This window comes from Aristolochia californica, unplaced genomic scaffold (assembly GCF_029961685.1).
Source record: "Aristolochia californica isolate CCGP_79_NKW_82.1479 unplaced genomic scaffold, dmAriCali1.0.hap1 SCAF_15, whole genome shotgun sequence".
Taxonomy (NCBI): Eukaryota; Viridiplantae; Streptophyta; class Magnoliopsida; order Piperales; family Aristolochiaceae; genus Aristolochia; species Aristolochia californica.
Genome location: NW_027181826.1, coordinates 22,712,932 through 22,737,115, shown reverse-complemented (window position 1 = coordinate 22,737,115; position 24,184 = coordinate 22,712,932). Strand labels below are relative to the sequence as shown.

The 24,184-nt window shown below is 34.6% G+C and overlaps 2 protein-coding genes across 2 annotated transcripts in view; both read right to left on the bottom strand.

Moving 5' to 3' along the window:
* Positions 1 to 11,222, bottom strand: part of LOC137951255 (uncharacterized) — a 40,084-nt gene extending 28,862 nt beyond the window's left edge. Inside the window, exons 1-7 of the mRNA XM_068797841.1 lie at positions 10,816 to 11,222; positions 8,893 to 9,261; positions 7,327 to 7,459; positions 5,951 to 6,126; positions 4,907 to 4,980; positions 4,509 to 4,544; positions 3,222 to 3,312 (exon numbers count right to left, since the gene is read on the bottom strand). Of these exons, the coding sequence (XP_068653942.1) occupies positions 3,222 to 3,312; positions 4,509 to 4,544; positions 4,907 to 4,980; positions 5,951 to 6,126; positions 7,327 to 7,459; positions 8,893 to 9,261; positions 10,816 to 11,133 (1,197 nt within the window). The 5' untranslated portion in view covers positions 11,134 to 11,222. The remainder of the gene's footprint in view (positions 1 to 3,221; positions 3,313 to 4,508; positions 4,545 to 4,906; positions 4,981 to 5,950; positions 6,127 to 7,326; positions 7,460 to 8,892; positions 9,262 to 10,815) is intronic.
* A 9,554-nt stretch (positions 11,223 to 20,776) lies between these two features.
* On the bottom strand, positions 20,777 to 21,244 carry LOC137951254 (uncharacterized protein At2g29880-like). Its single transcript, XM_068797840.1, has one exon. The coding sequence runs from the start codon at positions 21,242 to 21,244 to the stop codon at positions 20,777 to 20,779; it is 468 nt and encodes a 155-aa protein (XP_068653941.1).
* Positions 21,245 to 24,184: the final 2,940 nt, after the last annotated feature.

Here is a 24,184-nt window from a genome sequence, read left to right as displayed (position 1 = left end):
CATTCTCTTAAACTCTATCTTCTCTTCTTTTTTCTTCTTTTCTATCTCTTCCAAATACTCAATCTTACTTTAATTTCATTCTCTCCAACTCTCTTCTTCTTTCCTCTCCCCTAACCTGCACAGGTCCTATCTGTTGTAACAATCAATTTGTTTTGTCTATGAGATTTTAAAGTTCCTTCTTTTTCTTTTCTTTTGTTCCACAAGACTTGGGTGGACAGTGTAAGTTGATTTTCCAGCCTCATATACTGTTATTGAGCCCTACATTGGTTAGAATAGTTTGTGCTGCCTATTCCTGCTGAATGAATTGGAACTTCCATCGTCACATTCAAGAGTTGATAGGTTTCCCCTATCTGAAACAACAGTGAGAGAAACTTAAGCATGAGTGAATAGAGTAGAGCAAGTTGAGACAAGGAATGAGAGAAGCTAACCTGCTCTCTTATTCGCTTAATTACAACACTAATTAAAATTAGAATAAGGGTTAAATTAAACCACCCAAATCCCAAATACAGCCATAATGAACTTTTTTTTTTTTTTTGAAGTGGCCATACTGAACTTTCTAAGTTAAACATAAAGAGACATAGAATATTCACCTTAAACTCCACAAAAACCTGCTTCTTTCACACTCCCCCTCAAGCTAGAGTTCTCAACTTCAGCTTGCAAAGAAAATTTTTATGTCTTCAACATTCACTCTTCCTCTGCCTTCAATGCTTTTAGCTACAAATTCTTCATTTTTCATTCTCCCCTTTTAATTGGATTTCCATTAAAAACTTAACACTGGTCACTATTTCTAATAAAAAACTTTCATGACACCTCATGGAACACTTCATTGTAGGCTCCTCCCGACACCTCCTTCCCTTTATACTTCTCCCCTCAAGTTGGGGATCCATGAAACTAAAAGTCTCAACTTGCCTAGAATTAATTTGAGAGAAGAAATATCACTCCTAGCCACTCAACAAGACTCCAAACACCAACATCCCTAGGTCAAAGAAGTTTAAGAGATACCAACCTACCCGCTTTTAAGGGTAGCACCACACACCCACTTTTAAGTATGCAAAACGACCTAACTCAACTCGACTCAAACTGCATTTGGGCTACTCCAGCAGGTTGTGGTCTATAAGCATTGCTCCAAAGTGGTGAAAAATAACCAATCAAAGAAATACAACTACAGTTTTCACAACAAACCTTTGAATCGAAACTTGAATATTCTCTTCCATGAGACACATCCTCACTTAGACTACTGACCCTACAGAGGGTATGGATAAAGAGAGAACAAAAAGTGACCTGTTTTTTACACCTGGGAGAATAAGCTAACAAGGAAACCCACATGAGCAGCCATAGCGTGGTAGAGTCCAATTCAACCGTGACATCAGAAACAAGACAATTGCTTTGAAGAAAAAAAGATAAAAGTACTAATGAGACACAACTATTAACAGATCAACATAGTTCATACATTCTGCAGCTAATAGTTGTCACAAACCCTCCCACTCAGAATTCATGCAAAAAAGACAACAGCTTAAGAGACAAAGTCATCAACAACAGAGATTAAGTGCATTAAAGACCAGTACCAAAACAAGCAGCAACACAATTTAAGGACGACTATTGCTGGCACAAAGAAAGCAGCATCAACTAACTAGATTGGGCAGAATCTCCTACCAGCAAATCACCCATATTGAACTTTCTACATTAAACACGAAGACATAAAATACAATTAAGAAACCTCTTGTAAATATCCTCTTCATTACAGCTTCTTCTTTGAGCTTGTTCAACTTGTGAAACTTACTCTTTATAAGACTTGCCTTAGACTTTAAAAAACCTGCTTCTTTCACAACCTAGATCTCAAGTTGCATCTCTTCTCCTTCCTTCTCAATCCTAGCAAATGGCATTGTGAAAGGTTATGTTAAAAGATCAAGGGGTTGACAAAAGGGTGACCCCCTCTCTCTGTTAATCTTGAGGTGGAGATCATATGCTCTCTCCTCCACAAGGGGTAAAGTAACAGTTGGGATCAATTGTTTCAGCCCAAGTTTGGCCTCCAAAGCTATTCCACTCATCCAATTTTCAGACAACAACACATGTTTTTTCAAAGAGAGGATGTGCTGAATTTGAAAACTTTGCTCTACCTTTTTTAAATAATTTCAGGCCAAATGTGAATTTTATTTTATTTTTTTTTATGAAGATGTATTAGGCCAAATGTGAATTGAGGCAAAGTAATAGCAATAGTATATTTTCCATCAGAATCACTTTCCTTGCTAGAGTATAAACTTCACCAGAATCAGCCATTAGAACAGACTAATATCCAATTCACCCCTAATTTCACTTCACAAGTTACCATGAGAGGGCCAAGTATGTGGGCCCCACTCCAAAAATTAGGGTTAGGAAGACAAGTTGATGTGTGCAACCCAATTAAGGCCAAACAATACCAAAGGGTGCAATTTAGGAGAAATTAGTCTCAAAAATTACCCAATTAGGGCTGACATCAACCTATTGTAGGATGACGCGAGCAAAGGGACACAATTTGGCTGCACACAACTAGAGAAAAGGCAATTTCAGCCTAGCAAATCCTCATGGGACAATAATTAAGCACAGAACTACTCAATAGGCAGTAGAAACCTTTAACCCTAAGGTTATGGCAGAAAAAAGGAAAAAAAAATCAGATTTACCAACTAGTCAGGCACAAATCTAGAGGAATCCCTTTTCTTGGAGCTCGCACCCTTCAATGAAGAGATCAAATAACAAATAATGCATCCTAAACACAATCTACTGCTCTGATACCATATAAAAAGGGAAAATTTGAAAGGAAAAAGACAAAAATTGAGAGAAGAAGAAAGAAGGGAGAAAAGAGAACTCAAAATTGAGTCTCGTTGGGGTCGAGCTAGACCCCCTCTTCTATTTATTAAGTGGGATTAGAGAATTTACAAAAAATAGCCCTTACACACTTAAATCACTTAAACCCTTATATCTCCCACTCTACACAACTAAATTACTAGTCTAGAGACATAATAAAACATTTAGATCATGATGATATAGAAAGCAGTAATATCTTCACATGCAAAATGACCAAAATACCCCTCAGTAATTTTTCTAACAAATAAAAATCCTGCTATTCAAAAAATGTATTATTTATTATTATTTTAAGGAAAAATCCATAAATTCAAAAAAAAAATTCACATCACACACATCATTTGGCTGCTTGAAAAAAAATCAAAATATGTCATTGCAAATACCTTAAAAACTTTTCCTTGAGAACCTCGAGCAAATTTCACGGAACAATAGTTCTCTGCAAACTCGTATTTGTCCTTTCCCAACAAGCCAGGCCTGTGGAGGGCATGCAAGAAAGAAGAGAAGAAAAAAAAGGGAATGGTGAGACATGAGTAGGGCAAACTCATAATTTTTTTTTTTTGAATGTTGATTACACACGCCCACACCCCTTCTTCCCCATGGTGAGACAAACCCAAGACCTCGTATTTGAAACTTCCCATGTGACCATTGAGCCAAGGGCCCACACCAAAGTACCAATTTTCAGCTTTATCCGACCAGCTTGTCCATTATGCAAAGACTTTTTACCTATTAATAAGTTCAGAAAAGTTACCCCATTATCCCTTTTGGGAAGCCAAGGATCAGACATCTGTTATTCCAAATCCAGCAACACAGCTGCCCAAGGGGAAAAGTGGTCCCATTATACATGTAGCCAATTATTCCATTGAGGGGAAATTTAGTCTTATTGTGCTTACAGTAACTGTTTAGTCATGCTATTCATGACAGGCACGTGTACAAGTATGCATTATGAAAAACAAAACCCTGTTCTCTACATTCTCTCTCTCTCTCTCTCTCTCTCTCTCTCTTCCTTGATGTTCACACCTCCAAACATCTAATAAATCTTTGCTTTTGGAGCTCCACCAACAACAACATCTACCACCAACAACTGACAACCTGCACCTCTACACCCAAAACAAGAACACTGAACCCCCAGAATCACAACCACTATCAATTCTTCTTTCCTCCCTTTCCTCTGTGCTTTGAACCAAAAAAATGCTTAGCAGAAAATACTCTAAGGAAAACTCTTTTCAATGATGCATTGTCCCTGTTGGAACAAGTTCCAATGTTTTTGTCTTCTGCATTTTTCTTATAGATATTTTGAGAATCTTTTCTGAGTTTCTGAAGTTTTTAATAGAAGCTCTAGCAGTCAATCCCTGAGAGACCAGATTAAAATGTGAAATGCATCATTAGAGTAGATTTTATGTGAAAATTTTGCAATTCTATTGATTTTTAGTTTTGTGTTTTTCAGTAGAAAACTTCGCATGTTTATTATCTGATTACCCAATGGATAAACAGGTAAGAAATTGGTAAATTCCCTGTAACAGGAAATAGGTACCAGGTTGAGTGGGTCTATATTCTCATTAGAGAGGAAATACCGTTACTTATATTTATGACATGATAACAGCCCTATCAACTTCAATCTGAAATTATGTTTAAGTATACAATTCAAAATTTAAAAGCACAGAGAACTTTACCATAAGATATTGATCTGATGGAAAATGTCAAATGGCCTACGAACACCTAGGTGGCGAAAGCCAGAATAAGTTATTAATAAAACAAATAACCCACTAAATACAAACTTCTTCATTTTTTAAGACAATGAGAAAATACAAACATAATAATAACTCAGGACAATGAGATACATACATTCAAACATAAGAACAAGACAAATATAATCATATCAGAAAAGGTATACAGCACATCTTAAATGAAAAGCTAAAATACCTAAATAAAGGACTATAACATACTTTCTATTATTAAAAAAGTTTTTATAAATTTACTTGACAATGAACTAGTTCCAAACAAAAAGGGAAAAGATTCATAGTACATAGCATTTTGTGTCCCAGCCATCAACAGCCAATCAGTAAACAACCTTGAGAGTGAAGGAGTCCCAGAGAGCAGAATCAAGCGCTTCACTTTTGATGCCATGTCAAGAACAGTCTGTGTCTGTTATGAAGAACAAGAAAAAAAGTGTAGTAATTTGTTCTACAATGAAAAGGAACCTATCTGAATCAATAGTAGATAACATGAGTCAAGATTATTATCGAAGATTTATAGCCATTAACTTGAAAATAAATGTAAAATTGAAAATGTAAAAATTATAAGCTAGATGGGTCGGAGGGCATTGCTGATTCAAATACTACTGAAGTAAGTGCTCTTCTATTCGGCCTCCAAATTTTGAAGGAGCGTCTCCATGGCAAGCTAATTATTGAAGGAGACTCAAAGACTATCATCAATTGGTATTCAAAAGATAGCTCCTTCCCCTCAGCGCCACTGGCTTATCACTGATTGTATTGCTGACATTGTGTCATCTATTCATTGTAATTGGAATCTCATTCCTAGATTAACCAACTCTTTGGCAGATAAATTAGCAAAATTCGAGACTTCCCAGCAACCTCTCATTGTTTGGGAAGGCTTCCCCCCTTTGTAATTTGCTCTTTTGAGATTTTGTCTTAATAAAATTCAGCATCATTTCAAAAAAAATTATAAGCAAGAAATAAACTTCACACACGAAACCATAATTGAACTTTTGTGTCAAGATCCAACCCAAAATTCAATTTTAGGAGCCCACTTCCCAAGTAATAACCACAACTCTGGGATTTTCCTAACAACTCCCACACATGTGGACCAATTTCTAGTTTCTACATATGGATAATTTTTTTGGTGAAAACCCATCTGAGCCACTTTAATACCATGTTAAAATTAAGTTCAGGTCCATCATAAAAAGGCTAGCTGAAGTTAAGAGGCTCTTTCCAAGTAATAAATGCAGGAGCTTTCTCAGATCAATGTGGGACTACTCTTAACATAAGTAAAACACTCAAGTACTAAGATTTTTATTTTTTAAGTACTTACAAAACCATACAAAAGCATTAACTCTTTTAACTTTAAAGCATAGAAGGCATGCACTAAAAAATACCTCATCTGCTTCTATAGCCTTCTTTGTACATCTGAGATTATGAGACTCATCAACAATCATAAGTGCCCATTCATGCTCCAACATACTCTTTCGCAATCGATGAAGCATAGTATAGGATATTACCACAACTTTTGGGCATGTTGTCAAATAAGTAAGATTATCCTTATGACCAAAAACTGCAAAATGATGGATTGGTAACATAAAAAATCAGCTCTAATGGTTACATACAGCAAAATGTAAATAAAAAAAACTAGGGAAGAAATTTATAAAAAAGAGTAGAAAAGATCGTACAAATAAAAAATTACAAAACAAACATATTTGTTCCTTTGAATTCTTTGACAATTTCTATTTACTTTATTTGTTTGACATATTGGAGGGCAAGGAGGTGCTAAAGACCAAAGACAGTCTTCAGCATATGTAGAAATACAGTTGCTTTGTTGTTCAAGCTTCCCAAGAACCAGGTGATCGCCAAACAATCCAAGCACTATTTTCTGTCCTGTTGAAATGGTCAAACACACTAACCCCCAAAGATACCAATCCAAGAGAATTTAACCCAATATCTCATATTAATGAGCACCCAATGAGACCATAGAGAAAACGGCTCAAGGAGTCAAATAACTTTTTTTTAAAAAGAAAGTAAAACTTTTCACACGTGAAAAAGTTCAATATCGGCAAGCTATCCAGAAATTAGATATCAAGAAATGTATAGCAACTGCTCTCTGATTTTAAGCTAGTGATGAAGCTAACAACATTTTTTATCCTGTAGCCAAAACCTTTGAGACCAGTTTATAAGCATGACACAAAAGGCTTATAGGTCAAAAATCTTTTTTGAGTCCTCGGCACTCAACTTTTTGGTGATAAGAGCAATAAAGAATGCAGCCATTGCTTTAGTGGTAACTCCATCATGGTGAAAATCCTCAAAAAGTGACACACCATCATTTTGCAAAAAATGACAAGTAATTTTATAAAATTCAGAATTAAAACCACCATCCGGGTGTTGGGTCCCGCCTAACACACACATCTATACATATTATCCAGATTGTAGGGGAACGTTGAGTACTATAGTTTTTAAGTATAAGGGTAAAGTGTTCAGTCACTAATGTTTACCTTATTTGCTTTTTTACTCTAGTGTGCTAAGTGTCATATAATGTTTTAAGTTATGCGTAAAATAGATATCAAACATCAACCCTAACTCCAACCCCATAACTTGCTGATTCTTCTTCTCTCCGGTTTCCTTCTTTCTTCTTCCTTATTTTCCCCTTACAAGTGAAAAAGATAATGAATAAAAAACCCATAAGCAAGTCCCCAGAAGCCACCAAAAGCACTCCATGAAATGCAAGTGAAACGAAGAAAGAGCTATTCAAAAGTGGAAGCACCAAGGTGCAGTTCTGATGGCAAACAAAAAGGAAGCCAGCGTTCCAACTCTTCTGCCCATGAAAATCGCAAAACAGCAGGACATACAATAAGTGCAGATCCCTCATCCATAAAACAGCTTGCAATTGCTATAGCCTGTAAAAAATGGAAATGAATGAATATCTGACAACAATTATTAATTCTAGCATCACCGACGTCTACTAATCAATACAATAAATGATAGCAATGGCACAAAAAAATTATCACCAAGACAAACTCTCCTTCCCCCCCTTTCAAATAGAAATTACTAACCATCCACATACACATGTTCCTTTGATCCTTTACCAATTCTCAGAGAAAAGCATAGAAACTTTGGAATAATTGTCTTCTTTCCAATTTGAGTTCCACTACAAATATTATTCCCAAGTGACATGTCATCTTTCGCTCATTCTTGTTGTGAATTGAACTTGAATTGATCTGATTTGAAGAAGGAGGAGGAGGTGTCTTTCGAGAAAATTCAGGTATAGTTCTTCATGTTTACAATACCCCTTTGAAGTGTGTGACTCTACAGAGGCCAAATTTCGTGCTCTTCTACTTGGTCCACAACTCTACAAGTAATTTTCACGTCCGTTATCATTGTAGAAGGAGATTGAGCCATATTTATTAGTTGGCTTATGTCTTTGAGAAAGCCTCCTTGGCGACTTCTTCATTTTTATGATGAGATTCATTATATTAGTTAAGGCATTTCTTTTATAGGGAATCATGTTGTAAGAAGTGCTAATAGTACAGTTGATTCTTTAGCATGGTATAGGATTCTTTATAGCATTTAATTGTGAGTGATTCTTTCCCTTTGGATTCATGTTGAGCCCTCCATGGTGTGAATCCGTTTTTTTGTTCTATTTTTGTATATTCTTCCTTTTATTGAATTTCTCGTTTGACTCAAAAAATTGGTCTGATTTTCTCAAACAAAGTTCCCAAAATTTTCAGTTGAATTCACTAGCAAAAGGTTTGATCATGCTAATAAAACACCTACCATGTTCAGCGTAGGATGAGGTTGAGCGAGAGGAGATGAGATGGTAAGGGCTTGATTAATGGAGCCAATTGATCAACAAGCACGAAATACAAGGCAAGGAATGATGTTGATGCAAGTGAAAAAAACTTCAGAAAGGCCAACATCAAAATAGCACTAGCAAAAAATAAAGCACAATAAAGGAATCATGTAGGTAGCCCCAACATAGTTTTTTTTTTTTTTTTTTTGAAGAAGAAGAAGAAGAAGAAGAAGAAGAAGAAGATGTAAGGTAGCCCCAACATAGTTGGGGCAGGGTTCTTGAGAAGTCCTAAAAGCACCCTTAAAGTAATAAAGCTTCAAACATACAGAACAAGTTTTCAAAGAATTGTATGCAACCATTCCAGGTCCCATGATTTATATGGATTTTTAACGGGGCCATTCAAGTGTTTCAATGCTACCATCTCGCAATTCTTTACAAAGCAAAACATAGGAACAGGCCCAATTAAGGGGCCTCTTTTTCACATTTTGAAATTCATTTTTAATAATAAATAGCTAATATTCATTGTTCATAAAACACTACCTGGATTGTTTTCCCCAAACCCATTTCATCAGCAAGGAGACAGCGACCACCCCTTCTCAAACCATATCTCACACCATCCATTTGAAATGGTAGAAGTGCATTTTGTAACACCACAGGCAATCTTTTTATCAGTTCATCAACTTCATCATCTGATTGATGACTTGGAAAGCAAGCACTCCAATGGTTGGAAACGTAGGAATGTGAAATTTTTCGGATAACTGCAGCTGTTTTCCAAGGAATCTCTTGCAATTGAATACCTGGAAACTTCTTTAGGCACTTGCAGACCACATCATAATCCTTGAGCATATAAATTGAAGCTCTGCCATTATTTTTCCTTTCTTTACAACATAATGGTACAGCCTGACAAGACTATAATACACAAGGAAGACATGAGTTTGCTGCTAACAAGATTTTCTTTTTTTTACATCAACTGCAAGATTAATGCTTGAGACATAAGAATTTGGAATATTGCTAGGAATTAAATAATTGGATGACTTAAAAAATCGAAACTAGCCAAACTTAGCTTAAAGAAGTCCATAGATGAAAAGTAAATATAATCTGAAGGAAGCATACGAAAAATTAAACAAAAACCATCAAAAGCTCTAAGACTTATGTTAAAAGTGAGCCATTTTACGATCAATCCTTACAACTTTCCGTTATCTTCTATTTAAACATGGAATTCATGTCAAAAGCCAGTCAATCTGAAGCTTCCACTGGCATAAGTCTATTGCTCATGATCTCCTTCAATGGGAAAACTTCATGTGTCAATCCCACATGTGCACATCAAATATTATAACTGTTCGATTCAGTATGTGAAATCCAGAGCTCAGATTAGAGTTTGCATCACCGAGCCCAAAGAGGGTCAAATAATTAAGGATTATGGTGATATTTATTGTGTAAATGAATCAAACCATCTGACCAATACATTCTAACTGTTTTTTTTTTACTGCACCTGTCTCCTGATGTGTAAAGACACCTAAATCCTATTACAGATTACTATTTCAAGAAAAAACTGACAGGCATTCAACTTCTACAAATGTGCAGGACAAGGAAACACATACAGTGCTTAAAAAATGCATCTTGCAGGTGAATCTCTGAGTTACTGAGTTTAAATAATAGCTCAAACCATAGTTAGCAGAAAAAGGAAATGGACATGTGAAATGGGAACTGGACACAAAGTGAATGAAATTGACAGGAATTGTAAAATTTCAGAAACAGATAAAAAATCCCTGCACTATGAAATTAACAAACAAGAAGCCATTTAGAAGCTTGTGAAAAACGGATAGGAATTGAAGAAAATAGATTCTATGAAAAATGAATTAAGCAACAATTAAAGACAAATTCTTGCTCAACATTATTATTGAAGACAATGCAGACATCTGAACAAAATGCTTTTTTTGAAATGCTGAACAAAATACTTTAATTATCATTTATAACAACGTATTCTAGGAAACATTGTACAAGATATGGATTTTAAGAAGTTTCAGATGAGTTTTAAACAAAGTTGATTACATATTTCCCAGAAGTTCTTGAAATGCTTACAGAATATTTCCTTAAAGTTCTAAAAGGTTTCTCATAAAAATTTAGCAAAAAAATTGCACTGAGAACAAGGGTTCTTACCATCATAAAGAGTTTCAGGTAACTATGGTCCTAACGATTTTGCCCGTGTTATAAACAAGATTACATTCACATGATGCTTATGTTTTCTGATTTTCCAAAAAAGATTGCACAGTACAACAAAACTTCCAAAAATCAGATTCCCACAGTTCATCATTCTCAACTACAGAATATTTCATTTGGAAGCTATTTACAAAATCCAACCGCAGCTGAATAAGGCCGTATAGGCAATACAGTTTTCTTCATCAACAACCGAAAAGTCCATTTAAGTTACTTACATTTCCTGAGTAATGAAAAGCTTCTTACCGACGAGATGAAGTTATCGATCTTTTGCAAGGATTCAGCTTTTCCGGGGAAAGGGAACCCCGCCAAGGGCTCCGACGTAACGGAAAACGCATCCGGGGCAAATATCTCGAGGGATATGCAAAAACGATCAGCAACAAGATTCTCCGGCTTGGACAACGGCTCGGCAGCAGCGATTACCGGCTTCGAATGGGGAACCTTTTTGCATCTAAAAAGGCACCATGGGTCTGGCCTTCTAGCTTCTAATGCTCGATTAAGCTTCTCCAGAGCCGCCTGACGGTTCACCTCCGCCCTTTTCTTCTGCTCCTCAGTGATTTCCATGATTAGGCAGAAGAAGTTTGGATGGTGAAGAAGAAAATTGGGTTTGAACTTCAAACTTCAAAGGCAGAGGACAGAGTGAGGAGCCCCACTCGGATCTTTTCAAAACGGGAGCGGGAGCGGGTTTTGTTTTTTGGGCTAAATCCTAAATGGCTGCAGAAAATAAAAAATAGTGAAAAGGGTTATAGGCTTATAGGCCTGTCAGTGCACCCAAAAGTAATTACAAGTCAAGTGTTAGTGCCAACATAAGTGAAATGTATTTCACTTAAGCTGGGTAAAATATGCCCAACGCTAGTGCAGGGGAAAAGTAAAATACAATTGTATTTCAATTACCCCTGTTTTAGGCATAATGGGAGAGAAAGTGAATTCAGAGGGGTTGAGCTCTAAATTCACTTTCCCTCCCTCAATTACATCGGCTTCGGGCTGTCGGGAAGGAAGGTTTGTCGAACGAGGGTTTCGGAGAAAAAAAAATTTCTCTCACTCACATCCGACCTTCAGCGATTTTAATTGCCCTTTGTGTGACCTGTCACTGGCGCTCGACTCCCTTCCTCTTGCCGTCCCCAGCACCGGAGACCTTAGGTGACATCTCCCCCCTCTCTGCAACCTCTCTGGTTCTTCCCTCACTCGCGATCATCGACGATTTCAATCGCCCCCTCTGCGACCTCTCCCCGGTGTTTGACTCTCTTCCTCTCCAACATCGACGACCGTCGTTGACTTCTCTCCCCTCTCTACAACCTCTCCAGCTCGATTTGGAAGACAGTAGGGTAAAAATTGCTTCCTGTAAATCGATAGTTATTTTTTTAATTGTTTCTAAGTTTCTTGTATTGAATTCCCTTTTTTATTTTTCGTTGTGGTCCTTATCAGTTTAGATCATGTTCTTGTTGATTTTGATTTGTTACTGGTAGTGATTCTGATCTACTGGACTCGTCTATTTGGGTTTCTAGGGGCTGTTGTTTTAGTTTTTCCTCCCCATTTATGTGGATTTTAAATTTATGTGTTTTAACTGTTAAATTTTAGTTTTTCTTCCCTGACCTCCCCCTCCCTCCACTCTATCCACGAACCCTACAAGGTAATTTCTTTGCATTAGAACAAAGAAATTGGCATATATGCGTTGGTTTTTTCAAATCTCTTTCTTATCTTGAGTCAATCCTTTCACCCTGTTCTATGTCTCTTTCTGTTACTGTTCGCTGCCACTGGCAATTTTGGTAGTTATCTTCTAACTTGTTGGGCGTTTAGAGATGGGTAGCAGATTCAGATTTAGCTATTTTCTGTGTATTCGTCATTATGGGTTTTGTTCGTGGGAACGAGTGTGTTTTTTGTGGCTACTAAAGTAAGCGTTTGTTTTTAGGGTTTTAACACTGACCTGTTTTTTTTTTTTTTTTTCTCTTGACTGCTACTCCTTGGAGGGCTATTGGGTTCTTGGAAAAGGCCACTTGAAGTGTATTCAGAAATTCTCTCCAGTTTCATGTGTTATGACATAGTAGATGGCATTGTCCTTAATACCCTATTAGTTGTTTGATATGTGTTATTTTGATTGTTCCTCGCCTCTTGTCTATTTATGTGATGTTTTTCAAGTGTTTTAAGTAGCAGGGCATCGACATGGGTCTTGTAAAAATTTGTGCAATGTCTATGGATCATATCAGAGGGTCCTTATTAATTATTTAGCATGAAAAACCAACATTTGAGTAATTCCTTCACTCATTTTCAAGTTATGGTTAGTTTCTTGAGATGAAATTGGTATCTCGTCCTTTATTTTCTCTTTAAGAAACATGAAAGATATATAGAGATATATTGATGTCTATCTCACAAGACTTCAAAAATCTTTCTAACTTTATTGATGAAATTGTGTATCTGGTAAGGTATAGGGGGGGGGGGGGGGGGGGGGGGGGGGGGGTTGCCCCTTCCTTTTTTCTTCTCCCCTCTCATTTTTTTTTTAGAACAACTTATTTTTTATTCATTGTCTACTTGTTATGAGTTCTAGATGGCTGAATGAGGAAAGGTAAAGACAGTATAGATGACACTACAAAGAGATCATACGACACATGGAAGGGTGACAAAAACAGTAAAATGCTTGATTTGCTCATTGAGCAAGTCGATTTTGGTAACAAATTACCCAATGGAGTCTGGAAACATGAAGTTTTGTGCCCCAGAGTTGCTCAACACCAAAGATAAGAAGGATAAGTTTATCAAAATGAAACAAGAAGATCAATATGACTGGTTGATGGCTAAATTCAATGCAATGTAATAGACTTATACAGATGTTGACAATTTTAACTTATATTTACGAGACACATTTGATATTGTATGAATGACGTTGATTATTGTATATTTATGGTAAACAGTGAATGTGTATTATTGTTTGTGTTCAATAAATAAATGTTGAGAATGCTTTAATGGTGCAGGGTGCAGGTTGTGTTAACATATTCAGACATAAATAATTGAATGTGTTTAAAACATGTTTTTATTATTGAATTTTTAGTATTGCAGGTACCCATGGATAATCTACCAAATAAGGAGAAAATATGTATTTGTATTGCAGCTTACACAGTTGTACTTGTCTTTGTCAATTCATACTCAAATGATTGTAATTGGCAAGTACAACGTTCTTCTCATATGGGTGGTCCACGATATTTAAAGAAAGCATTAGAAATATCGTTTATTAAATTTTGAAAAGTGTATAGGATGAATTAAACTATTTTTTTCAAGTTGGTTGAAATCTTGAAAAGTAAAGGACTTTTATTTGATACAAGGGCAATAACTGTGGAAGAACAACTTGCATATTTTTTATCATTGTTGGTCAACAACAATCTTCTAGTGTCATCTCAGAGATGTTTGAAATATCAAATTAGACAATTAGTAAGTATTTTAATAAGGTATTAAATGCTATTATCAAACTATAATCTGATTACATCAAGCGACCTTCAAGACGTACTCATTAAAAGATCATGAACAGTGATATCTATTATCCATATTTTAAGGTAAATATAAAGTCGTTTGATGAATAATTTTTAGTTACTATAAAAATATATATTTGTATTAATATTTTTTATTAATTACGATGTTTGTGTAGTATGTTATGTAGTACGATATTTGTATAATTATTTCATATTTAGATATTACAAAATTAAAATTTGATTGCAATTTTAATAATATAAAAGTAAGCATTTGTTTAATTATTATATTTAATATATTTGATTTATTAACTAATATTAATTTAATTTTCTGAAAGTCAGATATATCAAAATATTTTATTTAATAAATAACACTTTCCATTGTGCATACTAACACAAACAAGTACTTTACACTGTACTTTACATTGTGCACACTAACACAAACAAGTTTTTTATACTGTACTTTCCATTACGCACACTAACACAAACAAATACTTTACATTCCATCTCACTTTCCCTAGAGAAAGTACTTCACTTTCCATTTCACTTTCCCCCTGCACTTACATTGTGCACTAACCCCCCCTTACTTATAAAAAAAACGTTAGTGTGTGCACCAAGAGGAAAGTGAAAGTGCACTCCTCTTGTGTAAAACGAGTGAAAGTGAAATTTGACCCAAATCCTGGTTCATTTACTTTCACTCAATTATTCGACACTCTCTGAGTCCTGCTCTCGCTTGACCTTCCCTCTCCATCCTCCTCTCTCTCAAATTTTTCTCCTTCCCAATCCTCATCTCTCTCATCTCTTGCTCTTTGTCGACTCGTCGTCTCACCGTGCTACCTTCTCTTGCCCTCTCGACGAACCCTCTTGTTGTCTCAATTCTTCTCTTTCTTCCCCTTCTCACCGTCGCCGAACCCTCTCACCGTCTCAACTCTTCTTTTTCTTCTCCCTCCTGCTGCAAAACCCTTTCTTCCCCCTTTTGTCATTCGAACCCTCTTCCCTCTAAGTCTTTTTATTTTTTATTTGTTAAATTAATTAAACTAATTATTTTATTTACTTCGTAATTATATTATTAATTTATACTACACTAAAATCTATCTTATGTTATTAATAAAAGACCATATTATTTATTTATTTATTTATTATTAATATTATATTAAATTACTGATTTAAGAGTGATAATTCAGATATTTTTAAACTAAAAATTTGATCAAGTATCTAGACATTATAAAATTAAATATATTTTTTTTAGTATTCTATATTTTAAAATTAATTAAAATAATATTTTTATTTTACTTCGTAGTTATATTATTAATTTATACTACACTAAAATATTTCTTATGTTATAAATAAAATACCATATATATATATTTATTATATTTATATTTTTAATACTATATTAAATTATTAATTTAAGAGTGATAATTAAGATATTATTAAACTAAGAATCTGATCAAGGATCTAGACATTATAAAAGTAAACATTTTTGTTTGAGTATTCTATATTTTATAATTAATTAAATTAATAAGTTAATTTTAACACGTAATTATTGTATTAATTTAGATTAAAGTATAATCTATCTTAATTTATTAATAAAATATCCTATTTAATTATTTATTATGTTAATACTTTTAATATTATATTAAATTACTAATTATAAAAGTAACTATGTTTGTTTAGGTTTGTTAACAAAAGTAACTCATTCTTTTGTTTCCATTGCATTTTCCATTTCGGGCATTAACACTAAAAAGTACTTTCCAGTGCATTTTATATTTAGTATACTAACACAAAAAAGTAATTCACTTTCAATTTCACTTTCTCTTCCCCTCTTTAAGTGCACTAACCCTTCCCCCTTAGGGCTATAACAAATCGTTACCTATAAATTTTTATAACCCCTTTGGTTTATAAAAATTCAACAACGCCTCAAGTGTTATAGAGGTTTCACTCAAGAGCCAGGACTAAATTAAATATAACTACATTTTTTTCTTCTATTCGGACATTTCTCTTCTATAATTCACATCATGTTCTCTCTCTCTCTCTCTCTCTCTCTCTTTATATATATCATTTTTTTCAATGAAACCTTATTACCTATTGATGGTTAATCGACGAAAACAATATGGAGGCAAGTAAAAAAAAAATCATCTTGTACGCTTCAACTTATGAATCATTTATTCTTCTCGTGCTTTCACCCAAATCTTGGCATACTTTTTATTTTTATATAATTTTGTAAGCAATTAGTGGTTTTTAGCTTGCTTGTATTTTATTTTTTGGAAGAAAGGTTTTTCTGATATTGTGCTTTCTAAAAGGACACCTCAATATATAGTGCATCGGTTTGTTTATCTCTATATATATGTATAATACTTAAAATTCTCTATGCACACTTATATGCTTACACTTGAATAATGTGGCAAAATTCCTAATAAAAACTCCTTAACAATTAATTGGATATGGGGAAGTGTCAATATCATCCTAAGGCAAAAAGAAAAAAGAACAATAAGTGGATATATTATTTGAGAAAAGAGCGTACTTTTAGTTGAAAAACACAGAGAATGATGCTCAACTACCAATCTTTTGGAGAAGAATGGAAAAACAACAAAAAACTTTGACTGTTTTTTTTTTGTATTTATTTTAAATAAAAATAATAATTAATAATTACGGTGATTGTATTTATATTAGAAATAAAATAATTTATATAAATTTAAATTAAAAATATTGGAAGATATGATGTTATTTTTTTTGTCTCTTCTTCACTCTTATTAGGGTGAAAAGTATAATTATAATATTGTAACTTTTAGTATCTATAAATATAGCTTAAGGGGGAGGATTTGGATTAAGTCCAAAACCTCATTCTTCCTCTTATTTTCTCCCCAACGTGTGTTCTCTTCTTCACCTCGTTTGGTTGGTTGTCTCGCTCATCTTGCAATTTCATTACTGGTTCGTCTGATATCAATTTTGCTCATCTAATTTTGTCTATGCCGCAAGTAATCTTGAACTTGACAGTAATTTCCAATCGGTACTGCTCTTTGCTGCATTGGCGCTATTTTATTTATAGAAGAATTGCTAGGGTCATATCTTTCCGTTGGAGGCATCTTCACTCGATAGCATAGATAACTTCATATGCATTGACGATTGGGTTTATGTCTGGAACCAACTTTCCTCTTATACCCATTGCCATTATCATCGTTAATTGACCAGTTTCGTCTTCATTCCAGTAACCATTGCCTTTGAAACGAGTTTTACTACTATACATTTCCGTTCAACTTGTTGGAAGCTTATCTTCAAAAGTTATCCAACTGATTTTTTGGTTCGTAACTTGCTTTGTAATTTGGTATACAGAGAGAGCTATCTTCGTTGGACTGGAAAGTTGTCGTTAATCTCCTTGATCACTATCGCATTATCTCACATTGCTTGGTTGTAACTTGCTTTGACTGCTCAATTATCTTTGCTCTGATGTTGAGGTGACTGTTTGTATTTATTGTATTGGGTTCGAACCAATGACTTGAGAATATTGTTCTGCTTGAGGTAAACTTGGGTTAACTTGGGTTGAGTCAACTCGTACTCACGAGTCAGTCTGACGCGATTGCTTGTCTCGGTATGAGTCTTCCACTCTGATTGGATTGACTCAGTACATGACTAACCTTGCCTCGGTGTGACTCAGTACTGACTCGCCTTGACTCGGTATGACTCACTTTTTTTAGTCCACAATGAAGTGGAAATGAAGTGGAAAATTGAATTGAAGTGAGATGAATTGTTTCCACTTCAAGTCATGTTTGGGTGTTAGTCCAGGCTAGTTGAAGTGGCTGGAAAACAGATTCCAGTGTTAGTGCTTGGAAAACAGATTTCAGTGTCCTTTTCTAGATAAATGATTATAGTTTATTATAAATTAAAACAATAATTACGTGTTACTACAATAAATTATATAAAATTAATAAAAAAATTAAAAATAACATAAAAAAATATAATAAATAAACCTAATGGTTTAATTAATTATAGCAATTGGATAATTAACCAATTAACGATTATAATTCATTATAAATTAATATACTAATTACGCGACTAGAATATATTATATAAAATTATTAAAAATTACAAAATAGCATAAGGGAATATAATAAATGAAAATAATGGTTTAATTAATTTTAGCAATTGGATAATTAACCAATTAATGATTACAATTCAATATAAATTAACAAACTAATTACGGGGGATTAGAATAAATTATTTAAAATTAAAAAAAAATTAAAAATAACATAAGGGAATATAATAAATAAACCTAAGTGTTTAATTAATTATAGCAATTGTATAATTAAACCAATTAATGATTACAATTTATTATAAATTATTATACTAATTATGTGTGGTTAGAATAAATTAATTAAAATTAATAAAAATTTAAATATAACATAAGGGAATATAATAAATAAACCTAATTGTTTAATTAATTATAGCAATTGCATAATTAAACCAATTAATGATTACATTTTATTATAAATTATTATACTAATTACGTGGGATTAGAATAAATTATTTAAATTACATAAAAATTTAAAAATAACATAAGGGAATATAATAAATAAACCAAATTGGTTAATTAATTATAGAAATTGCATAATTAAACCAATTAATGATTAAATTTTATTATTAATTATTAAACTAATTACGTGTGAGTAGAATAAATTATTTAAATTACATAAAAATTTAAAAATAACATAAGGGAATATAATAAATAAACCAAATTGGTTAATTAATTATAGAAATTGCATAATTAAACCAATTAATGATTAAATTTTATTATTAATTATTAAACTAATTACGTGTGAGTAGAATAAATTATTTAAATTACATAAAACAGTTAAAAATAACATAAATGAATATAATTAATAAATAAATTATTTTGTAATAACATACTATATAGTATAAAAATATTTAATAAATAAAATTAATACAAAAAGGTATAAAATGACAACAACCAATATAATTAGAGTTTGTGCGTTTAACATCATCAACTGACTAGTTTAGTAGATACGAACGAGAACATACATGTTCAAATGCAATAAAGTACAACCACTAATAATCACTCCACATGCTAGTTGCTATGGCATCTCGAAATTGTGCAGCTCTAGTGGATTCTAATGCACGACGCCTCCGCATTGTTGTTGATAGGTTGCCTTCATCCCCAAGATCATCGCTATCATCGCTATCATCGCTATCTCCATCCAAATTTTCACCAACTAATCGGACCTCATCACCTCCTCCACCTACCTCATCATCGGAATCATCATCTTCCAATTCAAACATATCATTGTAATCCTCTTTACGTATATAATTGTGTAATATGCAACAAGCTATTACAATTTTCATCTGGATCTTATAAGAAAAGGGAGGAGCAACTTTCAACATTTGGAATCGAGCTTTTAAAGCACCAAAAGTTCGTTCAATAGTATTTCTCAAAGATGAGTGCCTTCGGTTGAATAGCTCTTTATCATTTCTAGGAAGGTTGTCTCCAAATTCTTGTAGATGATAACGAGTTCCTCGATATGGAACCAAAAATCCTGACATATTTGCATAACCAGCATCGACTAGATAATATTTACCTACAATACAAAATATTTTTCACATAAGATAATTGAAAAAAAATAAAAAAAAATACTACATAACAATATATTATTTACCTTCAGGTACACAAATTCTATTTCGGCGAGTCAATGCGTCCTTCAATACACGGGAATCAGCTGCTGATCCCTCCCATCCAACAAGTACATAAGTGAATTGCATATCAAATGTACATGCTGCCATCACATTTTGTGAGAGATAGCCTTTTCTGTTCCAGAACCTTTGTTGTTCTTCAAGTTGGATGTTTGCTTTGATATGAGTTCCATCCAATACAATCCTAATTATATCATTTCAATTAATACAAGTAACTCTAAATATTAATCTAAAATTGTTCATTATATGTCAAGTGATGTTACCTTAAAATACGGATTAAACATTGGATTGTTTAAAATCTTCGAGTGAGTTCGTTCTGAAGGCCGTTTGATGTAATCAAGCCGAAGTTTGATAATAGCATTCAACACCTTATTGAAATACCTACTTATAGTCCAGTTTGATCTATCAAACATCTCTGCTGTGACACTATACGCTTGTCCTTGACCAACAGTTAAGAGAAAATATGCAAGTTGTTCTTCCACTGAGATGGTCTTTGTAGGTGATAAAAACCCTTTGCTATAAAGTATCTTTGCCATTTTTTTAAACACAATTTGATTCATCCTGTAAACTTTTCGAAATTTAACAGGTGATTTCGCTAATGCCTTTTGTAAATAAATCGGACCACCTATCCCACGAGGACGTAATGTACGTCTAGACCTATGGTTCATATAGTATATTCCCATCATGTACATAAGACATGTCAATAAAATCATCATTGTATTCCTATTTTCGTCTTCCATGGAAACCTGCAAATACAATCACCACAACCATAATAACGACTTCAACAATAATTCCTGTTTCTTCATAATATCATCAACACAAAAACATACCATGTTCTTCAATCATAACCTATTTTTAATCACACCTATATAAAATCATCTCCAATCACACACCTACAACATTCATCCACACAATAAGAACACGACAATCATGAAAACCCAAATCTTAACCATAATAAAATTCATAATCTATCAATGATACGTCTTATAAAGTCATAATTAAAAAAACATAATTAAACTTCAAAACAATCGTCCCAAAATACATAATGTACTTCAAAGTATTGACTCCATTTCACCAGCACAATATTTAAGCCAATTAATTCGCTCTTCCACTGGCAGCTTCGTAAACATGTCCTTCTTCATTGGTGTATCTAACAATATAGGAGCGCGAAACTTCATCTCTACTGATAGGTCCGGGATTTCTGTGAGTGCTTCATACCAATTTTCTCCGGTGGCTTTATCATTTTTAGCTTGTAGAGATTGCAGTAGGGTGGCAATTCTTGTCATTGTATCAGCGAACAGAATACTATCATCAGTGGCCATTTGTGGTCTCTTTCTACGACGACTTGAACTTGACGGGTTAGTACTTGGAGACTGATCAGGTGCCGACTCATTTTCTGTAAGGAATGGCGAAGGAGATTCTCTACCTAAATCGACATCCTCGAGCATATCCACGTGCTCATTTTCTTCCTGATGTTGGACATCATTACACTCTTCGTCAGTTTGACTTGTTCTCCCCATGGCTATTGAGTTTTCCACTACCAAAGCCAATTTGTCATAAAGAGGGCAGCCTTGTTGTCTGTACTTTTCAGCTTCTTTATGCTCCTACAAGGATAAAACATCATTTAGACGACTTGGCATAGAGTTCTAGTAATGCGGAAAACATACAAAATGTTTTACAGTCAATCATAATTTACTGACCTTGATATAGTCTTGCCATACAGAATGACATGCAGTAACTCGATGTGTGGTTGCATCCCAACCGAACCCACTAGTGTTGAGACAACTTGTTACTGTTTGGTAAGTTTTCTTCCATGATCTTGTTCGATTCTTGAGCTGCTCAACAGTTTTTTTATTAGTTGTGTCTTCATTGAACCTATTGACACAGTCCAAATATACTTCATGCTTCCAAACCCCATTAGGCATCCTATTCCCCATATTGACTTGCTCAACCAACAGATCGAGCATTTTGTTGTCATCATCGAAGGTCCAAATGTCATATGATCGAGGAGTTTGTTGTCTTCTTCCAGCCATTTATAATCTAAATCCGAGATGGTCGTCATAGAAATTTTTTTTATCAGACAACCATTACTCGTCGTAGTAACTAGGGACACATAGAAACACAACCAACGAATAACAAAATACCATGTGGTGGATATTTATAACTCCAAAATCTCCTCACCACATGACATAAACATTCCATAGCACTTCAAACATATTCAACCACATTCTAAAACATTTCAAAAGTAATCTAACTAATTTCATTGCAAATGACTAGAACAATGCAAAAACAAACTCATGAAGTCCAAATTCACCGAACACCCCTGGTAGAGCCCCATATAACTTCGCAGTCACTACGAACCGTACATCGTCATTGATGGGGGTCGGGTTTCGTTGGCTAATGGACGCCCGTGTAGGCGACTCAGCCTTGTTTGAATTGGACCATGTGGTGGATATTTATAACTCCAAAATCTCCTCACCACATGACATAAACATTCCATAGCACTTCAAACATATTCAACCATATTCTAACACATTTCAAAAGTAGTCTAACTAATTTCATTGCAAATGACTAGAACAATGCAAAAACAAACTCATGAAATCCAAATTCACCGAACACCCCTGGTAGAGCCCCATATGACTTCGCAGTCACTACGAACCGTACATCGTCATTGATGGGGGTCGGGTTTCGTTGGCTAATGGACGCCCGTGTAGGCGACTCAGCCTTGTTTGAATTGGACCATGTGGTGGATATTTATAACTTCAAAATCTCCTCACCACATGACATAAACATTCCATAGCACTTCAAACATATTCAACCACATTCTAACACATTTCAAAAGTAATCTAACTAATTTCATTGCAAATGACTAGAACAATGCAAAAACAAACTCATGAAGTCCAAATTCACCGAACACCCCAGGTAGAGCCCCATATGACTTCGCAGTCACTACGAACCGTACATCGTCATTGATGGGGGTCGGGTTTCGTTGGCTAATGGACGCCCGTGTAGGCGACTCAGCCTTGTTTGAATTGGACCATGTGGTGGATATTTATAACTCCAAAATCTCCTCACCACATGACATAAACATTCCATATCACTTCAAACATATTCAACAACATTCTAACACATTTCAAAAGTAATCTTCAGGGTTGGAATTAATTTGGCCACAATCAACATAAATTACGCACAAAAATTTAAATTAACTCAAACACAAAACTAAATTAGTTGAAAAAAAAATTAGGGTTTCGGATTACCTTTTGTTATTCTAGTTACTAGGTTTTTCCTAACAAAAGAGAACAACAAAGAGAATAAAAGAAAGCACATCAGAAACTGCAACAGTGAATCAAACTGTTGAGGAATGGCATCTAGCAGCAAGCTGCTGGTGGGAGATCTCATAACTAGCAAGAAAATTGGCAAGACTTGCATTGGGAAATGTGGAACAGCTAAATGCAGATGCTTTGCTTTGGTTTCATGATTTTACCAAGCGAATGGGTAGAACCACTTAATATTGGATGGTTCGTTTTGGGTTCATGGTCTTACCCAGCGTATGGCCAACTGGGTGTCACCCTCTAATAGGAGCATTGTTAGTGCAAAGGAAAAGTTGCAAGAGAATTTACTCTCTTGAAAACTGTGGGGGAAAAAGTAGGGAGGGGAACTCACTGCATCTAAAGAACTCGTTATGAGGAAACTGCAAGGGCATGGTCCCAGAAATATGCCATGAACTGACAGCATGCTTGATGGGTTGTCAAGTTCTTAAACAATCAGTTGAGCTATCAACTCTCATGCACAGGAAACAAGTGAGCAAATCTGTATTATTTATTAATGAACGTTTTGTATCTCAGCTTCAATGAATGTGATATTATTGGAATTAATTTGGCCACAATCAAGATAAATTACGCACAAAAATTTAATTTAACTCAAACACAAAACTAAATTAGTTGAAAAAAAAATTAGGGTTTCGGATTACCTTCTGAAATTTGGGGGAAATCACCGCCGAATGGGGAAATGTAAGCCCAATGGAAGAAATCGACGCCTAACCGTCGAAAATCGAAGAAGATTGAAGGAAATCGAAGGAATTTGACCCCGGAATAGGTTAAATCAAATGAAATCGGGGGAGGAGGAAAGAGAAGAGCGAGAACGAGAAGGAAGAGGGAGGCCGAGAGTGAAAAGAGATGGAGGCCGAGAGGGAAAAGAGAGAAGGAGACGAGAGAGGGAGAGGGAAGAGAAAGGCCGAGAGAGAAAGAGACGAGAGAGGGAGATGGGGCGAAAACGAGAGATAACAAGAGAGAGGGAGCAGAGAACGAAGATGAGCGCCGACCGAGAGGAGCAGAGCGAGCAGACGAGAGCCGAGCGAGAGGAGCAGAGCGAGCAGAGACGAAGTCGGGCGAAAATTTTCGTCCAGAGACGAAGGCTGAGCGAGAGGAGAGGAGAAAGGAAATGTGGGTGATTTTTTAGTT